At 42.8% G+C, this 23,970-nt stretch overlaps 1 protein-coding gene across 3 annotated transcripts in view; it reads left to right on the forward strand.

The window, feature by feature from the left end:
* STAB2 (stabilin 2) overlaps window positions 1–23,970 on the forward strand; it is a 171,397-nt gene that overhangs the window by 128,267 nt on the left and 19,160 nt on the right. For all 3 annotated transcript variants that reach the window (XM_036760302.1, XM_036760303.1, XM_036760304.1), the window contains 11 exons: window positions 2,343–2,519; window positions 5,698–5,787; window positions 7,018–7,164; window positions 9,049–9,105; window positions 10,707–10,833; window positions 11,840–11,989; window positions 14,126–14,230; window positions 15,690–15,797; window positions 16,822–17,015; window positions 18,330–18,471; window positions 19,674–19,807. In XM_036760302.1, coding sequence (XP_036616197.1) covers window positions 2,343–2,519; window positions 5,698–5,787; window positions 7,018–7,164; window positions 9,049–9,105; window positions 10,707–10,833; window positions 11,840–11,989; window positions 14,126–14,230; window positions 15,690–15,797; window positions 16,822–17,015; window positions 18,330–18,471; window positions 19,674–19,807 — 1,431 coding nt within the window. The remainder of the gene's footprint in view (window positions 1–2,342; window positions 2,520–5,697; window positions 5,788–7,017; window positions 7,165–9,048; window positions 9,106–10,706; window positions 10,834–11,839; window positions 11,990–14,125; window positions 14,231–15,689; window positions 15,798–16,821; window positions 17,016–18,329; window positions 18,472–19,673; window positions 19,808–23,970) is intronic.

The raw sequence follows: 23,970 nt of genomic DNA on the forward strand, positions 1-23,970 counted from the left end.
TCTTGAATCATTGTATGTATTGCTGAAAATAACTAAGTCATTCATAGTTCACAGTCATCAATGTTACTGTTACTATGTACAATATTCTCCTGGTTCTGTCCATTTCACTATTCATCAGTTCACGTAAGTCTTCCCAGGTTTTTCTGAAATCATCCTGCTTGCTATTTCTTACAGCACAATAATATTCCATTACAATCATATACCGCAACCTGTTTAGTCATTCCCCTCTTGCTAGGCATTCCTTTGATTTCCAATTCTTAGCCACCACAAAAAGAGCTAACTAGAAATATTTTTGTACTAATAGGTCCTTTTCCCTTTTTTGGATGTCTTTAGGATGTAGACCTACAATATGGTATTGCTGAATCAAAAGGTATGCACAGTTTTATAGCCTTTTGTGCATAGTTTCAAATCACTCTTCAGAATGGTTAGATCAGTTTATGACCCCACCAGCAGTACATCAGTGTCTCATTTTTCCCACAACCCCTCTGGCATTTAACATTTTCCTGTTTTGTAACATTAGCCAAACTGATAGGTGTGAAGTGGCACGTCAGAGTTGTTTTAAATTTCATTTCTCTAATCAATAGTGATTTAGAGCATTTTTTTCATATGACTATAGATAGCTTTGATTTTTTTTGTCTGAAAATGGCCTGTTCATATCTTTGTCCATTTATCAGTTGGAGAATGACTTGTATTTCCTATAAATTTGACTTGGTTCTCTATATATTTGAGAAATGAAGCTGTTGTCAGAGATATTTGTTGCATAAAATTTTTCCCCAGTTTTCTGTTTCCTTATAATTTTAGTTACATTGGTTTTGTTTGTACAAAAACTTTTTAATTTTATATAGTCAAAATTATCTATTTTACATTTTGTAATGCTCTTTATATTTTCTTTGATCCTGAATTCTTCCCTTATCTATAAATATGACAAGATAAACTATTCCAAGCTCTCTTAATTTGCTTATGGTGTCACCCTTTTATATGTAAATCATGTACCCATTTTGACCTTATCTTGGTATACAATGTGAGATGTTGGTCCATACCTAGTTTCTGCCATACTATTTTCCAGTTTTCCAAGCAGTTTTTGTCAAATAATGAGTTTTTGTTCCAAAAGCTTGGATCTTTGGGTTTATCATATAGTAGATTACTATGGTCATTTACTACAATGTAATTTGTACCTCATCTATTCTGATCCACCACTCTATTTCTTGGCCAATACTATATTGTTTTGATTATTACTGCTTTATAGTACAGTTTGAGATCTGGTACGACTAGACCACCACCTTTAACATTTTTTTCACTGATTCTCTTGATATCCTTGACCTTTTGTTTTTCAGATGAATTTTATTATTTTTTTCTAGCTCTATAAAATAATTTTTGACAGTTTGTTATGGTACTTAATAAATAGATTAATTTAGATCAAATTGTCATTTTTATTATATTGGCTCAGCCTACCCATGAGCAGTTAATATTTTTCCAGTTGTTCAGATCTGGTTTTATTTATGTGAAAAGTGTTTTTCAGTTGTGTTCATATAGTTCCTGGGTTTGTCTTGGTAGGCAGACTCCCAAGTATTTTATTATGTCCTCTTTTTTTAAAGAATTCTTAAATAGTTTATTGACATTTTTCAACAGCACTTGTCACTTCTTATTGAGCACACCATCAGTAGCCCCACCGCCCATATCACCAGTCTTCCTTCAAAGCAGTTAAACAAAACAAATGAATACATTGACCAGCTCTCACAAAGTATGCCTCATTCAGCACCCATGGTCTACCACTTCTCTGCTAAGAGGAAGAAGATATGTTTCCCCAACAACTCACTAAAGTAAAATTTTCACTGCATTAATCAAAGTTCTAAAGTCTTTAGGGACATTTTCCATGATTTTACTGTGGCCGTTGTGTGAATCATCCTCTTCATTCTCCTTTCTTCCCTCCGAGCCAGGTCATCCAAGTCTTCCCAAGTTTCCTGAATACTCCCCATTAGTGACCACTGCCCATTCATATGCCACAGTCTCTTTGACAATCATTGATGGTCATCTACTTTGTTTATGTCTCTTTGCTATTATAAGTATGCTGCTACAGATAGTTTTATATATTGGGGGGCTTTCCTTCTATCTTTGACTTCCTTTGGGGTTCATGTGCTCTCCTAAGATGATGTGGACCAGAGAGGCCACAGTCTGATAAACATCTCTGTGCACCACAAATTGGTCTGCAGGGGTTCCAAGCAAACCACCGAAAGTTATGGGAGAGGGGGATGTTGAGGTTTTCACCCACATTCTAAACTGTTTCCTCCCTCCTCACTTTTCCTTGTGGCTGAGTCCTGAAGTTCATTCACTCTGTGTTTCAGGATGCTGGTTTGCTAAGTGTCATTAATGACCCCATTCACAAACCCGTAACCCTGTTTTGGCCCACGGACAAAGCTCTGGAGGCCCTTCCCCAGGAACAACAGGATTTCCTGTTCGGTAAAGACAACAAGGATAAACTAAAAGATTACCTCAAGTTCCACATCATCAGAGATTCCAAGGTAAGAGCTCCAAGGGCCCTACTCTGAACTCAGTGGTATCCCAAGGACCAACAGTCCTCTGAGCCTCGATGTTGGCAAAGTTGGTGGCTGCCTACTCTGTGTGATCTTACAGAAGACTCTACCTGCCCTTGAATTTGCTCCCCCCCATCCTTCCTCCCCAACCACGATATTTATTTCTAATAGATATTATTGGTATCTTTTGGTTTTATATCACCTGAATTTCCTCCTTTACCCCTCCCCTTCCCACTTCTGGAGAGTCATCCCTTATAAAAGAGAGTCCTTTTTTTTAAGGAAAAAAAAGAGAGAAAGAAGACAAATAAGTGAAATTGATCAACACTCCAGAAAAGTATCTGATGTTATAGGCAATGTTACACACCCATGGACCCCAATATCTGCAAAGGGGGGAATCTTTTCATATCTCCCCTTTAAAGCCAAGTTTATTCTTTATCATTTTACAACATTTTTGTTGTTTTCTGGTAGTTTTCCTTTCCATTTAATTATTTCAAGTACTGTGTTCTTGGTTTTGCTTACTTCCCTCTGCATTAATTCATATAAGTCTTCTCATACTTCAATGCAATCTGCCTCATTATCATATAACAACATATAGCATTTTAAGATTTGCAAAGCATTTTACAAATATTATCTCATTTGATCCTCACAACAACCCTGGGAGGTAAATGCTATTATTATTCCCATTTTATGCCTAAGGAAACTGAGGCAAACAGAGTTTAAGAGAGTTGCCCTGAGTCTTAGAGCTTATAAGTATCTGAAGCAGTATTTGAACTTGGGTCTTCCTGACTCCACATCCAGCACTCCATCCATCTCACCACCTAGCTGCTTCCTCCATAGTCATCATTTATTACAGCAGAAAAATGTTCCATTGCATTCATATACCTCTTGATGGGCATCACCTGGACAATAACCCAAGGTCACACTCTCCCCCTACCTCCCCTAAAGTCCTGATTTTTAGAGTAATCAGACAACAAAGGCCTCTAGAAGGACTCTGTTAAACATGTGTATATCACAGAAGGCCCTTAGGGCCGCTCTCCATGCTCTTTCCTCATCTGATTATCACTTTACAAGGCAGAAGGAGCCTCTAGGAAGTTTTAGTGGGGAAGAGGAAGAATGTGTGAGAGACAACGCACTGGCAAGTAGCCCAGCATGGGGACGTTCCTAACCAGGATGTTCAACACTAAAGTAAGATTGAGGTCTTCAAAATCAACCAGTCAACAAGCATTTATTAAGCCCCTACTATATTCCAAGCACTGTGCTTGCAGTAGGCATTGAGGATACAGAAGCAAAAACAAAAGGGCCTCTGCCTTAAAGAAGCATACCTTCTTCTTGTTGTTGTTTGTCCTTCATTCTCAAAGAGGACCATGACATCAGGGAGGTGATGCCATGACATGCAAGTGGATTGGATTTGAGTGAGGAAGGCTGTGCAAAGTCACCAGCCTCACTCTCTCCTCCATAGCCATCTGGGTCCAGTGGCCAGCTATGGATCAGGATGAACAGAGATGGCCCCAGATGTAGTGGGGGACTTGGCTTTTTTTAAGCTAAAGTCTTTCTCAAGTCTCGGTTTGACTATCACTAAAAACAAGGCAAAAAACCAAATATCTAATATGGCAAGGGTGAGCTGGACCCAGCTCTAACCAGCCTGGTTATTAAATTTTCAGTGTAAGCATTTACACCTTGGAAATCAACTATCACTACAAATAAGGGTTTGATTTACTGTTTTGTTGATTATCTAGTCTTAGGAAAGTGATAGAGAAAGTGCTAATAATGATGCAGGTTAAACTTAAAAGTGGGTCGTTTTTTTCTTCAGAGAGCCGGTTGTTAAACATTTACCAGGACGCTCCTGGTTAAGGCAAGGTATTTTCTAGAATATCGAAGTGATCCACCCAGTCGTTTGTTAGCATTCATTCTATCTTTGAATTACTTGGCATCCGCTTCTCTGTGTACAAGGTTTATCTCAATCCTAGTTCTGAATAATGTAAGATCCTAGAGGGCAGGAAAGCTCTCCCTCTGATCCTAGACATGTCTTGTATGAGAAGTTTGCATGTTGTATCTCCCCATTAGTACTGAGCTGGTCGAGGGCAGAGACTGTGCCTTTCTTCACATAAGCATTAAGCTTATATATATAAGCTTACTGATGTGTGGAAGTCAAGTGAAGTTTCATTTTTTTGCATAGTGGAATATTCAAAACGGAAGGTAAAAAGATGATAAATTGTAGATAATAATACTAGCTAATATTTGTCTAGCACTTTAAGGTTTGCAAAGCACTGTTATCTGATCTTATCTCATTAAATAATAATAATAGCTAAGATTTATGTAGCACTTACAATGTGCCAGGCACTGTGCTGAGCATTTTAGAATTACTGCTTATTTGATACTCGTAACAGCCCTGGGAGGTAGGTGCTACAGATGAGGAAACCGAGGCTAACGGCAGTTAAGCGACTTACCCAGGGTCACACAGCTAGTGAATGTCTGAGGCTAGATTTAAACTGGTATCTTCCTGACTTCAGGTCTGCTGCTCTGTACACTGTACCTGCCTTGGGAGATCAAGTGACTTGCCCAGGGTCTCAAGGCTAGTAAATATAGGAGACAGGGTTTGAATTCAGATTCAACATCCAACAGCAACACTGTGCTACATAGCCACCTCAAAAAAATCTAAACTGAGTACTTGGGGAGTTCAGGGATGAGAAGAGTCACTTCCAGAAGAGGGTTAGAGGAGGCATCTTTGAGCTGATTCTTGAAGGAGCCACAGAACTTTCCAAGATAGAGATGAGGGAAAGGCATTCCACAGGAAGAAGAAACAAAGTCACAGAGGTGCCACAAACTATTTCATCCATGTTATTGATCATTCAATCAGCAAGCATTCATTAAGTGCCTACTGTTTGTTGGAAGCTCAAAGATAAAACCAACCATGTGGCTAGCTGTGTCATCCCCTTGATCACCTGACCTTCCCGTGGTTCTGCTCTAAACCAACCCTGAAAGCCGGGTCTCTCCAGAGGTTCTTTCTTCACCATTCTTTCTTCCCTTAAACAACATCAAACATCTTACTGAAAATATTACCACTTTTGGGAAAGATAGCCCAAGAATGCGGTGTGTTCGCCAGGTACCCTAGGGTCCTTCAGGACGTCAGGTGTTCTATTAATGGGGCGCTGTTTCTCTCACCCAGATCTTGGCAGTGGACTTGCCCAGTGTCGCATCCCGGAAGACTCTACAAGGTTCTGAACTCAGTGTGAAATGCGGTGATGAGAACAACATTGTAAGTATTCTCCAGAAGGGCTGGGATGATGGAAACCAGTCTGTAGGGTTATAGGAACACAGATTCCAAGCTGTCAGGAGCCTCAGAGGTCATCTATAACAGCTCCCTCGTTTTATAGATGAGTTAACCAAAACCCAGAGAGGTTAATTTGTTTGCCCAAAGTCATATGGTTTGTTGTTGGTGGTCAGTTGTTTCAGTCATGGCCATGGCCATTTGGGGTTTTCTTGGCAAAGATGCTAGAGAGATTTACCATTTTATAGATGAAGAAACTGAGGCAAACAGGGTGAAGTGACTTGCCCGGGGTCACACAGCTAGGAAGTGTCTGAGGCCAGACTTGAACTCAGGTGCCCCTTAGCTAGCTGCCCTAGCTGTCACATTGGTAGGATATGGGAAATCTGGGATTTGAATTCATGTCCTCCGATTCAAAATCTACATTCTTTCCGCTGAACTTCTTCAGAGATTTATAAAATAAAGGGTTTTGTCAGTATGGCTACTTTGTCCATACTATTATAATCATTGTTAATTGACAATCATTATCCATAATAACTTACTGTCAATAATAATAATGATAGCTAGCATTTATATAATACTTAAAGATTTTCAAAAGATAAATATTACCCCATTTGAGCCTCACAACCACCCTGGGAAATGGGCGCTATTATTATCCCCGTTTTACAGTTAGGGAAGCGATGTGCCCAGGATCATACAGCTAGTAAGTGTCTGAGACAGGATTTGAATTCAAGTCTTCTGATGCCACAGATCATAACTTAATCAGACCTTAGCAAGCAATGTCCGTTGGCCCAGAATGTCATCACTTCGTGGCCAGCCTTCTGGTGCTGAGGAGGTGGAGTGGATGGACACAGCAATGGTCCTGGAGTCAGGAAGACCGAGGTTCAAATCCCACCCAAGACCTTTCCTAGTTCACATAAGCTTGGGGTCTCAGTTTCCTCATCTGTTAAATAAGGGGGTTGCACTTGGTGACCTCCATGGTCCCTTCAGACAACAGCCATACGGTCTTTCACCAAGCCTGTACTCAGATCTTTCCCAGCCTTGGGCTCTGCTACTGCCTTGAAGAGTCCAAGGTCATCTCCATATCATGATAAAGCACCAGAGAAGGACGTGAGTGGAAGCTGATCGAGTCTCTCCACTAGTCACAGCCTGGGATGCAGACGAAAGGCTTGGGAGGGCTTGCAAGCCGGCTACTGGTTTTCTCCCCTTCTTTTCTCTTAGGGTGACCTCTTCCTGAATGACCAGAAGTGCCGGATTTTCCAGCGGCAGCTCGAGTTTGAGAGTGGTATTGCTTATGGTATTGACTGCATGCTGATGAACCCCAGCTTGGGGGGCCGCTGTGACAACTTCATTATCTTCAACATCTCGGTCAGTCCTAAAATTGTCCCGCCCCATCCCCTGGTGTTTTGGTGCGAAGCTGCCTTCTAACCAGTGCATGCATCCTGTGATCTGCACTGTGGCAAATGTAAAAGCCCCAGAGGTCTTGGTCTTGCTTTTGTGGCCAATCTACTCAGAGATGGCCTGGAAGAGTATGGGAATTGGTAGTGATTTGGTGGTGGTGCCATTCAATCAACAAGCGTTTTATTAAGCATTCACTATATGCCAGGTACTGGGCTATACACTAGGAATATATATATACACACACATATATGTGTGTGTGTATATGTGTGTGTGTAATATATACATATATATGTATATATGCATATGTACACATACATACACATATATACGCATACATGTGTACATGTGTGTGTATATATATCATGTATATATACATATATATTATATCTACAGAGAGAGAGAGTTTCTACTCTCACAGATCTTATGTTCTTATGGATGAGCCAAAGTATACCTCAACCAATCCTCAAGAACTTATCTAGTGTTTAGTATGGATTCAAAGGAAAAGCAAAAACAAGTTCTTGTCTTCAAGAGGCTTCCATCCTAATTGAAAATAGATCTATAAGATGTCTTTTAGAGGAAATGTCCTTTTACCCTGAAGGGGAAGATTGTAGCTACTGGGGTGACTGGGAAAGGTCTCCTGCAGAAAGCGACATTTGAGCTGAGACGTCAAACCAAGGGTTCTAGGAGGAAGAGGTAAGGAAGGAGGGCACTGCAGGCATGGGGAACAGTCAATGCAAAAGCACATAGGTAGGAGATGGACTGTCATGTTCAAGGAACAGAAAGTGGGCCAGTATGACTGAATAATAGAGCATATAGAGGAGATTGACCTGGAAGACTGCTTCTGTGATAATGTGCATCTCTGGTCTATTTCCCAGGGTTAAAGACTACACACACAAACCCTCAGGATAACAGCCCGCTGAGCTGACAAGGGGACAGGAGGAGGGAAAGAACTCTAGCTCGGCAATCATCTCTAGATGTGAGGTGTTAACCGGAAAGGACAATTGATCAACATTGATTAAGCCCTGCCTATGTACCAGGCGTGTGCTAAGTGCTGGGGAAGGGGCAGAGGGAGAGGAAGGAAGGAAGGAGGGAGGGAGGGAAGAGGGAGGGAAGAAGGAAGGAAAGAGACAGGAAGGAAGGAGAGAGGAAGGAAAAGAGGAAGAAAAGAAAGGGAAGAAAGAGAAAGAAAGAAAGGAGACAGAATTGGGGGAAGGAAGGAAAGAGAGAGAGAGGAAGGAGGGGAGGAAGGAAGGAGAGAGGAAGGGAAAGAAGGAAGGAAAAGAAGAAGAAAAGAAAGGGAAGAAAGAAAGAGAAAGAAAGAAAGGAGACAGAAATGGAGGAAGGAAGGAAAGAGAGAGAGGGAGGGAGGGGGAAAGGGAGGAAGGGAGGAAGCAAGGAAGGAAGGAAAGAAATAGCCCATACCCTCAAGGAACTTTCATTCTAATGGGAGAGCCATGAATAAAAGTGGGTGATGGCAAGAAAAGTACTGAGTAGATGGACAGAGGCTACACCTATGAGAGTTACAATTAAAGTGTCAAAAAGTGGGAGGAAGGAGCCAGAAAAGACAGTAGAGTTTCACTATAATGATGCTCTCTGGGCTCTGGCCATGGAACAGTGAATATGTGAGATCATCTTCTTCTAACAAGGCATTTTGGTCCCTTAGTAACCAGGTGAATCCACTTTATCCTGTTTTCTCCATTAAAATGGCAAAGTTCTTGTGTCTTCCAATTCCTTCTCGATGACTACCACATAATAGAGGTTCTTGATCAGTCCCCCAGTGTATGAACCATAGAAATGCCCCTTACTTTCCAATATGATCTTTAAAAATAAACGTCTTTTTGTCTGTACCAGGGAAACTGTGGAAGCTGCTACAACATTCCTCGTTGCCCAACGTGGAGTAAGCCAAAGGTATTTGTGAATGCAGCCATAATGTTTCAGAGGGAAAGCCTATGTTTAGTCTTAAAACTTCACATTCTTCAGTCTGTGTGTGCGCATGTGTGCAAATATGTGTACATGTGCATGCATTGTGTGTGAGTGTGCATCTGTGTGCATGTGGGCACGTGTGTGATAGCAGTGAGGCGGGGGGAGCCAGTCAGTGTGGCAGAAAGGATGGCTCCTTACAGGCAGCAGACACAATGCCAGGCAATCCCCCCCCCAGGGCTGGATGGGCATTGCCTGCCGGGTTCCTAATGTGGAAACTAGCAGCAAGAAAGCTGTTAGTGATTTTGAGGCTAGCCCATCATCATTCCATGACACGTATGAGAGAGAGGGAGAAACGGAGGAGGAGGAGGAGAGACAGTGACAGAGAGAAGAGGAAGAAATGTTGATCATAAATAAATTAGAGAAATAAGATCATAAATCTAGAGCTGGATTAGACTTCTGAGGTTCATATGCTCCAAACCAACTGAGGAAACTGAGGACCAGGTAGTTTAAGTGGTTTGGCCGTGGTTATACTGGTAGTGTCAGAGGCAAGATTTGAACCTAGAACCTCTGCCTCCAGGGTCAGTGCTCTGATCGGAGACATCTGTGGTGTTGTAGGGAATCCAGATTTCCCACCCTTGTGTGAATGTTCTTTGTTCCTCTTTAGTTATATGGTCAGGAAAGTGGGGAGTCTTCTGCTCCGTTGGACGTAGCGGGGAGGGTAGGACATGCATGTCTGCATTCTCCTCGGGAGACTGTCATCTGAGGGAATTCAGCTAATCATGTCCATCTGGGACTTGAGACTCAATCAATAAGCATTAGATGGAAGGGGAGAGGAGGGAATGAAACAAGCATTTATTAAGCACCTACTGTGTGTCAGGTTCAGGACTAAGGGCTTTTCAAATATTAGCTCATTCGATCCTCACAACAACCCTATGAGGTAGGTGCTGTTATTATCCTCATTGTACACATGTGGAAACTGAGGCAGACAACAGTTAAGTGACTTGTCTAGGGCCATACAGCCATTAAGTATCTGAATTCATATTTGAACTCAGGTCTTCCTTGACTGTATGTTGATAACAAAATAACATTTCAGACTCAGCTATATGCTGCCTATCTGAAACAGTTTTACCATGGCAGATCACTTGCCAAATAGCAGCAGTTGTATCCTGATAGAATGTGTGTGTGTGTGCACATGTGTGTGTGTGTGTGTGTGTGCACGTGCAATACGATTAGTATTTAGGTCAGTGTTCAGGTAAATAAATGTGTGTGGGTAGAGAGAAAAAAAAATAATCCCACCAACCTGCCAACCCACCCACCCCTCTCTTAAATTATACAGACAAGGGAGTAGTTAGATAGCCAGATATACCAGTACTCAGTTTGGTTTCCAGAGAGGGGGAAAAAATCAATCCACAACTTGGGTAGGGTAGGGGGAGCTAGTTCATATCATTCAGCTGTGATGGAGATAGCAACTGAGATATCGATGCAGGAACCCCACAATGTGTTCCACTCACCTTACTGGTAAATGTCTTATCTGGATTTCTTCCTTCTTCTCTTCTGTGCTCTGTGGGGGCTCGGAAACTCTTTAGGGAGTGAAGCAAAAGTGTATTTATGACCTGCCCTTCAGGAGGAACCTGGAAGGCTGCCAGCAGAAATGTACGATGGTTATGAGGCTGCCTAAATGCTGTAAGGGCTACTTTGGGAGAGATTGTCAAGGTGAGACCCTGCCCTCCTTCCATCACCCCCTTACGACTGGGATGTGTGTGTGTGTGTGTTGTGTTGTGTATCCCCTGCTAGACTGCAAGGTCTCAGAAAGCATAGACTTGGTCTTCTTAATCAAGGCTTCTTTTCAAGCGTTTAACAAAATGCTCAAATAATAGAAGCTTAATAAATATTTGAACTGAACTGAATTGTTGAAAGGCTAGAGTAGGGCACAAAGAATTGCCACCTCCTGGTGCCCAGAGAGTTAATCTTTCAGTTGCTACTGATACCATCCTCTAATCCCCTGGCAAAGAAAAAGATGGTAAATGTAACCATTTCTGTGTGATCACTAAGGAAACTGAGTCACCAGGGACTTTTTCTAGAAGCTCACACAACAAACCAGCCAAGACCTAGGCCAGAAATTCTTAACCTAGGGTCTGTGATTTTTTGTGTATTTTAATAACTGTATCTCAATATAATTCATTTCCTTCACAATCTTCTATATCTCATTTCATGTACTTAAAAACATTATTCTGAGAGGGAAGGAAATAAGCATTTATTAAGCACCTACTGTATGCCAAGCACTAGTACAAATTTACAAATCTTTATAAATCTCTCATTCTGATCTTTACAATATCCCTACAAGACAGATGCTGTTATCATCCCCATTTTACAGTTGAGGAAACTGAGGCAGACAGGTGCAGTAACTTGCCTAGGATCACACAGCCAGTAAGCGAGGCCTAACTGACACCAGACACAATGCTCTAACCACTGCACCACCAAAATGCTTCCTATGTTTTCTCTAAGCTTCACTGGACTACCAGAGGAGTTCATGATCCACAAGGTTAAGAAGCCCTGGCCTAGTCAGATTGGGGGACATCTTTGGCCTCCCCTATTGGGGTCTGCCGCGTCCCGGCTAACATCTGTCCGATCCCATTGCTAGAGAGGTTTTTAGGTCCCCCTCTTCACAACCATGAAATGCTAAACTCCAGACAATTCACTTGTGCTAAATCTCTTCCAGCCTGTCCCGGAGGACCCACGACACCATGCAATAACCGGGGTGTCTGCATTGATGAGTACTTTGGGGGTGGCGAGTGCAAATGCAACACTGGGTTCAATGGAACGGCATGTGAACTGTGCTGGCCTGGAAGATACGGACCAGACTGTAAATGTAAGTGGGGGGCTCACATTCATCTTTACCCCTTCCCAGAGCCATGAAACTCTGATGTCCTGGGCCATACCCTCCCCCGCGCCTGTTCTATAAGATGAGAAGATATGACCGTGTTATTGTCTGGGGTCTTATCCCCAGAGCCTAGCATGTAGTGGGTGATTAATAAATGCTTGCTAGCTTCATGTTCCCAAGGTCCCTTGTAGCTCTAAAGCTATGATGCTACATGAAGTCATTCACACAATGGACTCACATCTAAAGAGCATTGTAAGTTGAAGTTCTGGGGTGGATCAGAAAAGTGAGCCTCAGTTTACCTATCTGCAAAATGTCAGGCACTGAACTAGAGAGAAGAGATCATGGTGCAGTGGGAAGAATGCTGAACTTAAGAGACTTTTAAGTTCATCTTTATCACTCACCTGTATAACTCTAGATAAGTCAAGTGTCCCTAGACCTCAGTTTATCCATCTGTAAAATGAGGGTGCTTGACTGGATGATCTCTTGGGTCCCTTCTAGCTCTGCATCTATGATTCTGTGAAGCCCATGCCAGAAGAGGACCCTTTGCCCTCCCTCCATGACCTTGGGAAAATTACTTCATGCTCTGGTCTTTGTTTCCTCATCTATAAAATAAAGAGGCTGGACCAGGCAGCCTCCATGGACCCATTCAGCTCTGGATCTATTATCCTAAGTCTCTTCTCTGTCCTGGCACTCAATTTCCTCAATAATGTTGATGTTGCTTATTCGTTTTCGGCTTTTTCCAACCCCTCATGACCCCATTTGGGGTTTTCTTGACAGAGATTCTGGAGTCATTTGCCATTTCCTTCTCCAGCCCATTTTATAGGTGAGGAAACTGAGGCAAACAGGGTGAAGTGACTTGCCCAGGGTCACACAGCTAGTAAGTATTTGAGGCCAGATTTGAACTCAGGTCCTCCTTACTCCAACATTCTATCTACTGCGCCACATAGCCTGCCCATAAAAATAATAGTTCCCATTTATAGAATGTTTACTGTATGCCAGGCACTGTGCTTAGCACCTTACAATTATTATCCCACTTGATCTTCACACCAACCCTTTGAGGTAGGTGTATTATCCCCATTTTGCAAATGCGGAAACTGAGGCAGGCAAGATTAAGTCACTTATGCAGGGTCACACAGCTAGTTAGTGTCTGAAGCTAGAGTTGAACTCTGGTCTTCTTGGCTTCAGGCCCAGGGATCTCTCCACTCTACCACCTGATTGACCCTAAAAAATAAAGGATTTGGACCAGATGGCCTCTATGGACCCATTTAGCTCCAAATCTACAATGTCTTCTATGTCACTTCTCCCTGAAATTGTTTCCACAACCACAAAACAAACCTACAAGCATTTCTTCAGTGTCTACAATACTCTGGCTGGACAGGTGACCTGCCTCTGAGGGGCCTTGGGTTCTCTCATTGGTTCTTGGGTATTTTTTCCACCAATGCAGACCAGAGCCCTCCCCCAATTTCTCATCCTGGGTAATCCCATCTCTCTTCCTTTCCTCCTCCAGAGGGGACTCATTCTTTTCCCTCTTTCTTCTAACTGGACAATCATCCACTCACCACTGGGGCAGAGCTCACTCAAATGGAGCCTTCCCATGGCACACATAAGCAAATGAAGGTAGTAGGAGCCAACACCACCTTCGAAGAGCCCAAGACCCATCTCTGTGCCCCCTCCACGGAAAGCTGGAGGCTCCGGGGCAGGATGCTCACTGATTTTGCCCACATACCTGAGACGAGAGCCCAAAGGCCAGACCCAGAGCCAATCTGGTTCCACCCCAACCACCTTGCCTTGTACCAAGTGAATCATTAAAGAAGGAGAGCAGTGATCAAGAGTGCTGAGCCCATGTCTTTGTGGACTTGGGAGAGAAAGACCAAATGGGAAGAGTCAGGCAGCCCCAGCTCCTGCTGCTCACTAAAATCACTCCCATCATGCAACTGGCTGAATCTGCGGTCAAAGCAGGGGCTCCCCAAATAGCTCTAGAAGGCTTGGAACAAAGGGAAGAGATTCCACAGGGTTTGGAGCCAGAAGGAGCCTTAGAGAGAACCTCTAGTCCAACTCCCTCAGCACTTAATAAATGCTTCTTGACTTATTATTATTAATTTATTTTATTTGTTTGGTTTGCAGCCTGTGAATGCTCAGAACATGGAACGTGTAATGACGGCATCACCGGCTCTGGGGACTGCTTCTGTGAAGCAGGCTGGACTGGGCGATTCTGTGACACTCAGCTAGGTCTGTCCCTAAGTAATGCAATCCAAGGCAGAGTGTGGGGAGTCACCTTACTGTGACTCAATGACCAAGGGGGACTCACTGAGCCAAGATGAGGAGGAAGGTGTTGGCAACCTGCTGGATCGAAAGGAGGTTTGCCTCTTTTTGTGGTGGCAGAGAATTTCTCAGAATCACATTTTTCAACGTTTGTAACAACATGCATAGAATTATAAAAGAAACTATATTAAGACAGTTTTTAAAAATTAAAAAAAACCAAGTCCTAGACCCTGGGTTGAGCCTCTGACTAGCCCAAACCCCCTCATTTTGTAGGTGAGGAAACTGAGGCAAATACAGGCTAAATGACTTATCCAGGAGCACATAGGTTACAATCATCAGAGGGGACATTTGAACCCAAGTCCTCTGGAAATAATGATAAGAATGATGATGATAAGGTCTGAAATGCATGTATTTTAAAATTCCCAAATAGCTTTATGAATGATTTCAGCCTCACTACAGTCCTGTGATGTAGGCATTACAGGTTTCCTTCACATTTTACAAATGAGGAAACTGAGTCTCAGATAATTTAAATGACTCGCCCAGGAGTAGCACTATAGTACAGCTAGTACTATACCACAGACTTAATGCTGAGCCAATCAAAATAGTTATCCATTTCCTTATCAAACTGGAAAAATCAGAACAAAAATAGTGAAGCATGGAAAAAAAAATAGTGAAAAAGAAGTGGGCCAGAATATCAAGGGGCTGTCCTTGTAGAGAGGGAGAGAGATGAGCTGGCGATGAGCAATCTGCCTGCCCCCTCCCAGCATCAGAACATGATAAAGTTAACGTTCATCAACAGCCGTCTGGCACCAGACAAGAGACGGAGAGAAGCGGACCAGAAAGGAGACTCCAGAAATAGAATGCGTTCCTGTCCCTCAGACCACATTCCTGAACCCGCCCATACAATAGTGATGTTGATAATAATAGTTAATGTTATATAGCTCTTACTATTGCCAGGCACTGTGGTAAGCACTTTACAAGTACTTGTCTCATTTGTTCCTCACCACAACTGGGAGGGAGGCATATAATGATCCCCATTTTACAGATGAGGAAACAGACAATAAAGGTTAAGTGACTTGGTCACACAGCTAGTGTCTGAGGCTAGATTTGAATTCAGGTCTTCCTGACTCCAGGTCCAGCACTGGCACTGAAAATATATGCATGTGATTGTACTTGCATAATCTATATCAGATTGCTTGTTGTCTTGGGGAGGGGGAGGGAAGGAGAAAAATTCGGAACTCAAAATCTTACAAAAAACGAATGTTGAAAACTATCTTTACATGTAATTGGAAAAAAATAAAATACTATTGAGAAAAAAAAAGAAAGAAAATCTGGATGGAACACCTAGAAAAAAAGAAAAGACAAGAAAAAGAAAATTTATTCATGTCCAATGTTCCACAACCAACAGTGATGTCTTTGTTTACAGCTTTGCTCCCCGTGTGCACCCCGCCATGTTCTAAATATGCCACCTGTAAAGAGAATGGCACGTGTGAGTGTAACCTGCATTATGAAGGGGACGGGATAACATGTACAGGTGAGTTCCCCTACTGCTTGTGTTTAGTGTCTGTAGCTTGATCTAAGAAGGAACAATCTGGCCGACTATGGCTTTCCTTGAGGCCTGAGGGAGAGCAGTGAACTAAAAATCAGTGGGTTCTAGGTCCTGTTCCTAGCCATTTGCCTCTTCCTCCCAGCACCAGAGGATAGAAAACAAAATCTGCTTAACTTTTCATAGGATTATAGATTTAGAGCCGAAAAGGACCTTGGAGGTCAACCAGGCCACTTTACAAATGAGGAAACTAAGGCAGAAGGAGGCTGGGACTTGCCTAAGATCACATAGCTAAAATAATCAATTTAAAACTGGAACGATCAATTTAAAACTGGAACTGAAGCCCCAGAGTGATTTGCCCGAGGTCGCACAGAGAGACCAAGCCACCTTAGCCCCTTCCCAAGGAAAGTCAGAGTCAAAAGCCTTGGAGGAAGAGGGGAAACTGTGTAGGCTGGCCCTTTGTATCCCTCTGAGACAGATCTCCCAGGAGGCTGCATGAGGGCTTCTTCTTCTTGTTCTTGGTAATTCTTCCTTTTCAAAGAGGACCAATGACATCACAAGGGTGATATCTTGACTTGTGCACGAGCTAGATTTAAGTGAGGCAGAGCTGCACCAAGTCATCAGCCTCACTATCTCCTCCAAGAACATCTCTCATGCATCTTTTCTTCAGCTACAGGACTCAGCTCAGTGCCTTACACATAGTAGGAACTGGATCCATTGTTGGATAAAACTATAAATGGGGTCAGTAAGAATAGGGAATACTGATGGCTTTCTCTCAGAATTTCACAGTTGCGTATTCATGACTAGCCACCCCCTCCCCCCGCCCCCTGCAATGCTGGGAATTCCTTGACAAAAGTAAAGCTCCCAATCGAAGTTGAAATGTCAAAAGAAATCATTCAAGGAAGGATTCTTGGGCTTGTCCATTGTTGGGTCTCAGCTGGGCTGCACCTCTTCTCTCCTCTGTTCTCTTGGCACAAAGTCCAACTTAATAATTGTGTCTTTGATCTTGCAGTTGTAGATTATTGCAAGCAGAACAACGGGGGCTGCTCGAAGGTTGCCAAGTGTTCCCAGGTGGGCATGGTGGTGACCTGCAACTGCCAAAAAGGCTACAAGGGAGATGGGCACATCTGCACTGCTGTGGACCCTTGTGCAGATGGACTCAATGGAGGGTGTCATGAACATGCAGTTTGTACCATGACAGGACCGGTAAGTTTCCTGGCCTTATTCTACACTGTCTTACACTTAGAGCTGATACTCTGAAAAGAATCTACACATTTTATTGGGTTAGGGGATAGGGGAAGGCAGACAGATCCCAATCTGTGATTTAATCAGTGGAGGGAACTCCTGGTATGAAATAAATCCCTCCACCAATGCAGTTGGAAACTCATCTGCAATTTATAATGGAGAGGTTGTGACTTGCCCGGCATCACAAAATGGGTCAGCATAAGGATTTGAATCTGGATCTTACTAGATTCCTCTGTTCTCTGAACCACTCTATCTCTCACCTATATTCATAGAATTGTAGGCATTAGTACCTTTTACTGCAAAACGAGAGGGCTATATTGGGCAATTTCTCATTTTCAGCTCTAAATCTGTGATCTGCTCATCCTGGCAGCCTTTGCAGTATGTGAATTTCCCTGTGAAACTTTCAATCCCTACATACCAATCCATTAGTCAAGCAAGACATTTTTCCTCTCTTGGCCTCAGTTTCCTCATTTAATAAAGGAGAGTGTTGGACTACATGGTTTCTAAGAACTCTCCCAACTCTCCATTTATGATTATAAATAAATACATATGTGGATGGTGAGAGGGATGAATGGATAGATAGGTAGGTAAATGGATTGATAGATGGGTGAATGGATTGATGGATGAGTGAATGGACTGATGGATGAGTGAATGGATTGATAGGTAAATGGAATGATAGATGGTTGAATGGATAGATGGGTGGGTGGATAGATGGGTGAATGGATTGATAGATGGGTGAATGAACTGATAAATGGATAGATGGATGAACAGATAGATGGGTAGAGGGATGAATGGATTGATAGATGAAGGGATAAGTAGATAGAACATTTGTTAAGCACTTACTATGTGCCAGGCACTCTACTAAGATCTGAGGATACAAATACAAAAGCAAAGACAGTCCTTGCCTTCAAGAAGTTTACATTCTAACAGGGGAAGACAACACATAAAAGGAGACTGAGGGGGAGGGGTATACATGAGATAACACGGTTTAGAAATGGCAGCCAGAGGTTCCAAGCAAGATGAAGGGAATTTGGCCAATCAGAGCCCAACATGGTCCAGGGCCAAAGTCCAAGGTCTCAGTGAGAGGGAGACAAGAAGGGAATAAGGATGATGGCTAGAGATCATGAGACATGGTTTAGAAATGGTGGCCAGGAGTGGCATGAAGGCTTGGTTTGGGATAAGAAGATAAATGCTCCCCATTCACATTTTGTCCTGGGTGGGGCAGGGGAAGATGGGTGCTGATTTCACTGCTGCATCTTTTTCTCCCCACAACAGGGCAAGCACAGGTGTGAATGCAAAAGCCACTATGTGGGTGATGGCTTGGACTGTGTTGTGGAACAGCTCCCCATTGACAGATGCTTACAAGACAATGGGCAGTGCCACGCAGATGCCAACTGTGCAGACCTCCACTTCCAGGGTCAGTGTTCCAGGGGCCTGTGGGGCAAGAGAGAATAGATAAGCAACTATGGGTGCAGAACTCTCCAATGAAGGATCCATAAAGATGTCACCAGAGTCTGGTGCCGAGGGAAAGCACCTTGAAGTGCCCTCAAATCAACAAATTTAGTTGTTATGGTGGGGAAGGGGAGGGAGAAGACTTTAGGATATTGCTTCATTAGGAGGAGACAGAGACCTTGGAGATATTGAGAGGCTGCTGCTGGGAAGATTAGGGGAGCACGTGGAATCAGGACAAGAAGGAACCCACTTGGAAGTAGGCAACCAGCACTAGTGAAAGGGGAGGAAGAGCCCCCATCTGGTCACTTCCTACTTCAACTAACTTGCTAACTAGGTGCTAAACTCAATTGTTTCTACACAACCAAAGGGGTAGAAGTGCGGCTCAGAGCCTTGTCCTGGTTATCAACCTCCCTATGATGGTTCTACAATTGATGGTCAATTGTATCTGATGCATAGCATCAAACAGTCTAGACTCCCAGTATTTGCTTTTATGATGATGGTATGAATGATGAGGAAGGGGATAGCTGATGATGTTGATGAGATGTATTTTATACTTATCAGTATCTTATACTTATACTTATTTTATACTCTATCAGATGCCTACTATACAACAAGTTCTAATCAAGGGATTAGTGGGAAACCAGGTCATGTTCTCTGCCTTCAAATACCTGACAGTCTGGTTGGGTAGAAAAGACAAGCACATGTGAAACATTATTGAATTTAGATCAAGAAGGAACCTCAAAGATCATATAATCCAATCTCCTCATTTTTACAGATGAAGACGCTGAGGGTTTTCTAATCCAATCTTCTCATTTTGCATATGGGGAAACTGAGGCCCAGACAGAGGAAGGGACTCACCCAAAGACATACAGTTAGAGGGAGGCAGAAAGGTGCAGGGCTATATTGTGGACTTGGAATCAGCGAAGCTGGATTCAAATCTTATCTTTTCCACTTACTACCCGAGTGACTATGAGCAAATTGTCTAACTGCTCTGGCTTCAGGGTCCTCATCTATCAAATGACTTTGCACTCTCTTCCAGTTCTAAATCTAAATCTTCTTCATCTTATGGTTCTAAATAGAAGAAGCAGAATTCAAACCCAGGCCCTCTGACTCCCAACACAGCGCCATTTGCCTCTTAGTAAATGGGCTCTCTTCTTTCTTGTTCAGATGCAACCGTTGGCGTCTTTCACCTACGCTCTCCCCGAGGCCAGTACAAGTTGACCTTTGATGAAGCCAAAGAAACATGCTCTAAGGAAGAAGCAACGGTGGCCACCTACATTCAGCTCTCCTATGCCCAGAAGGTTAGTGAGTTCAGTGGCTGAGACTCTAGACCTCTATCTAATCTTTCTGGGTAATATCAGGAGAGGAGGAAAAAAACACATAGTTTGCCAAATTCCATTAACTAATAAACCCAGAGAAGTAAACAGATGTCAGCGACAACACCGATCCCCATTTATAACTAGGGCAGTTTAAGTAAATATGAGTTGGCCAAGGTATAAATTTACCCAAGGTCACAGAGCAGTGGAAAGAGCAAAAGATTTGTCAGGGTTTCAAATCCCAATTTTATGATTTGCTCCTGTGAATAACCCTGAGCAATTCACTTCAGTGAACTGATCAAGTCACCTGGTCTCCCTCTTTAAAATGAAGGAGCTGGATGGGATGAGTTCTAAAGGCCCCTAGTTCTTGGTCCTATGAATAAGAGTCACCAGCACCAAAGAGAGGATGCTATTGAGGACAAAATCACTGTGGTTTGTTTATCTTACCACCTATGTGTTATGGAAGGGAAGAATAAACAAGAAAACATCACAAGCTTAACAACTTCTGGAAGCTCCCCTAGCCCTAGCCTTCTCCTTTAATTTCCTGTCAACTTGTCATAATAGAACAAAAATCATCATTGTTACCAGACATCAGCAATCCTTCAATGAGAGAACCTGTTAGGGAGATGAGCTGTGAATTCTCATTCCCCATTTCTAGATCTCTTTAGCTCTTTGGGTCTTGTCGTCGGTCCTAGCCTTACTTGCTGGGCTTGGTATACAGCCTAGGTAAGCATGATCTCCAGGAAATTCACCTTCTACTTAAGGAGTTGATCACTTTTTGTATGACACAGGCCTCCTCTGACAGTCAATCTCATGATGTCTATGGACCCCCTTTCTCAGAACAATTTATACGGCCAAAAAGTATACAGGATTATAAAGAAAACTTTGTTGAAATAGTTATCAAAGTATTTTTTTAAAAACTTCGCAGGCCCCAGCTTATGAACCCTTAATCAATCAATCTATCTATCATTAATATATATTCAGAACCTTTATTTTATATATATATATATATATATATATTATTATTATGTATTGGCACCTTTTCAAAAATATGTCAGGAACATTGCTAAGCAGAAAGAAGCCTCATAGATGTATGTCACCCATGTTACATTTCTATTACTGGGAGGATGGGTAAGGAGAAACCCCTATGGTCTTTGTTACTACGTTAGAAATAGCAAAGATTTCTTAAATTACAGGGTTAAGTACAGTGCTTATAATTCTCTCCACTCTCATGGCTACCACCTCAGTTCATCCTCATCACATCTGACCTAAACTATTGCAGCAGCTTCCTAATTAATCTCCCTTTCTCAAGTCTCTCCCCTCCCCAATCTATCCTCTGCTGTCAAAGTGATTTTCCTAAAGCACAGATCAAACCACATCATTCCCCTGCTCATTAAGCTTCCATGACTCCCTATCACCTCTAGGATCAAATACAATCTCCTCTGTTAAGTCTTTCACAACCTGACTCCTGGCTACCTTTCCAGGCTTATTCTCTATCACTCCTCTTCATAATCTCTCTGGTCCAGCCAAGCTGGTCCTCTCACTATCCTGCTCATACAACACTCCATCTCCTATTTCCAAACTTTTGTACAACTCATCCCCCAACCTGTGCTGTGTTTCCTCCTCACCTCCACTCTTAGAATCCGTAGTTTCCTGCAAAGTTCACTTCAAACACTACCCCGTCTTCTAAGAGATTCTTCTTGATGCCTCCAGTTTCTAATGCCTCCCTCACTGCCCAAATTATCTTTACTTTGTATATTTGTGGACATGTTGTTTCACCTGATAGAATGTAAACTCCCTTGGGGAGGGATTGTTTAATTTTTGTCCTTATGTCCTTAGAAGCTAGCACAACTTCTGGTACATAGTAGGTGCTTAACATGTAGGCTTGTTGAATGATTGATAGCCATTCCGAAGGGCGGGGGAGGGTGTTGTCACAGGTGCTCATCTGTAGTTACAGGTAGAGTAATCAAACTTTCCACACACTGGAGGCCAATTTGACAGTGAGTCACCTTTGGGGCCTTATTTATCCCTCCCAATGTTAATACCACCATGCCAGGGCGCCATGGTACGTAAGGGACAGAAGCAAAATAGTCCTTGCCCTCAAGTAGCTTACATTGTAATGGAGAAAATCGATCATGTATAGAAATGTCTATAATAACAAAGAAACTTGGAGAGGAGAGGAGCATTATCAACTCAACTTGACCATGTATACAAGAAATGTCTGTAATACAAAGAGATCTGGAGATGGGATGAGCATTGTCAACTCAGGGAGAAGCCTTCATGGAAGAGGCTGTACTCAGGCTGAGCCTTAGAAGAAAAAAAAGGCTTCTGAGAAGTAGCAGTAAGGAGTGGAAAATATGCCAGGCATTGGGATGATTTATCATGCTGTCCTCAAGAAAGCAATGATGTCACACCCAATGCTGGGCTTTCTTAAAACCCAAGTCATGGAAGCACCTTCTCCCCAGCCCCACTTCTTCACTGAGGCAGGGGATCATGGGTCTGGAACACTGTTTATAATGTCTGAATTTTACAGTTTATTTTTTAGTTTTGCAGAACTTTTTATGCTTTATCATAAGGGATGACTCTTTGGGAGAGGGTAAGGAGATGATGGAAAGACAAAAGATAGCAGAAATTGATTTTAAAAAGAAGAAGGAAGCAACCAATGTCCTGGGGTTCTTGTACTTCTGCTGTGGCTAATAGCATGAGCTAATTAGCACTAGGCTAGGATCATTACCGGAATGTGACCTATTCCCTGAGGTAGAGAAGGAAGGAGTGGGCTGGCTGTTCCCAGCTCCTGCTGATTTCTGCCCCCCCCAACACACACTTCTCTTTCCCCCTTCCCCTTTTTCCTTTCCTCCTCTCCTTCCCCTCTTCTTCTTTTTCTCCCTCCTTCTTCCTCTCTTCTTCAGCTCTCCTTCCTCCTCCCTCCTTTCTCCCTCTCCTCTCTGTTCTCCCCCCTTTCTTTCTTTCCTCCCTTCCCTCCTTCCTTCCACTGCAGGCTATGGAAAAAAAAAGTGCTGTCTCAGCACAGAAATTGGCAGGACACTTTTGAACATAAAAAACCAACGTGAAATGTATTTCCAGTCAGCATCTTTCCATCTTAGCTTATCCTTGGCACATACGGGCAGTTTCACACCTGCTGTTTTTAAAGCGCTAGAAGGCATTTCCAGGAAATGCAATTAATGGCTTTCTACCTGCTGAGAAGCTTATGATTCTCCATTTGGCTTCTTGTACTCCAGCAAAAATCTGCTTTGGGGGAAGGGGGTGCCACACTTACATTACGGCCTTGTAAACACTAAGGCCAAAAGTCAGGATCACTTGATGAGCTGACAACCTCTGACAAAATTCCCCTCCCATTCACCAATTGTATGTGACATAATCCACCCCAGAATTCCCTCTTTCCCAGAAAATGTTTCCCTGGCATGAAATTCCACAGGATCATGGATCTAGAGGTGGGAAGGGCCTTCAATGCCATGCCCCCTCCCCCACTTTGTGCAAGATGTGCACAGAAGTGACTTGCCCCAAACCATGGAGATAGGGATAGGGCCTGGATCTGTGATTTTATTGGTAGAGGAAGCTCTCAGTAACAGGCTTCCTCTACCAATATACCTTCTCAGCAAGTTCAAAGGAGGCCGAGTGACTTGCCCAAGGTCACACAGGCCAGATGTGTCAGCAGCAGGGCTTGAACTAGAGACTCTCCAAAGCCAGCCATTCTCTTACTCATTCCAAAGTCATATGAACAAATGGGAATCACAGAACTAGGATTGTTTTAAATTTTACTTTTTTTCTTTTAAAACATTCATTTAAAAAAAATTTGAGTTCCAAACTCTCCCCATACCCATTGAGAAGGCAAGCAATTTGATATTAGTGATACATGTGAAGTCATGCAAAACATATTTCCATAGCAGCCACATTGCTAATAATAATAATAAAGTGAAAAAAGGATGCTTCAGTCTGGGCTCAGAGTTCATCAGGTCTCTCCCTGTATTTTTCATCATGGGTCTTGGATCACTATATTGGTCAGAGTAGCTAATCTTTCACAGGTGATCATCACAAAACTAGGATTCCAACCTAGGTCTTCTTATTCCGAAGCCAGAACTAATTCTATTGAACCACAGTAAGGGATGCAAGTGCACCTAACTCATGGT

The sequence above is a fragment of the Trichosurus vulpecula genome, chromosome 5 (assembly GCF_011100635.1).
Source record: "Trichosurus vulpecula isolate mTriVul1 chromosome 5, mTriVul1.pri, whole genome shotgun sequence".
Taxonomy (NCBI): Eukaryota; Metazoa; Chordata; class Mammalia; order Diprotodontia; family Phalangeridae; genus Trichosurus; species Trichosurus vulpecula.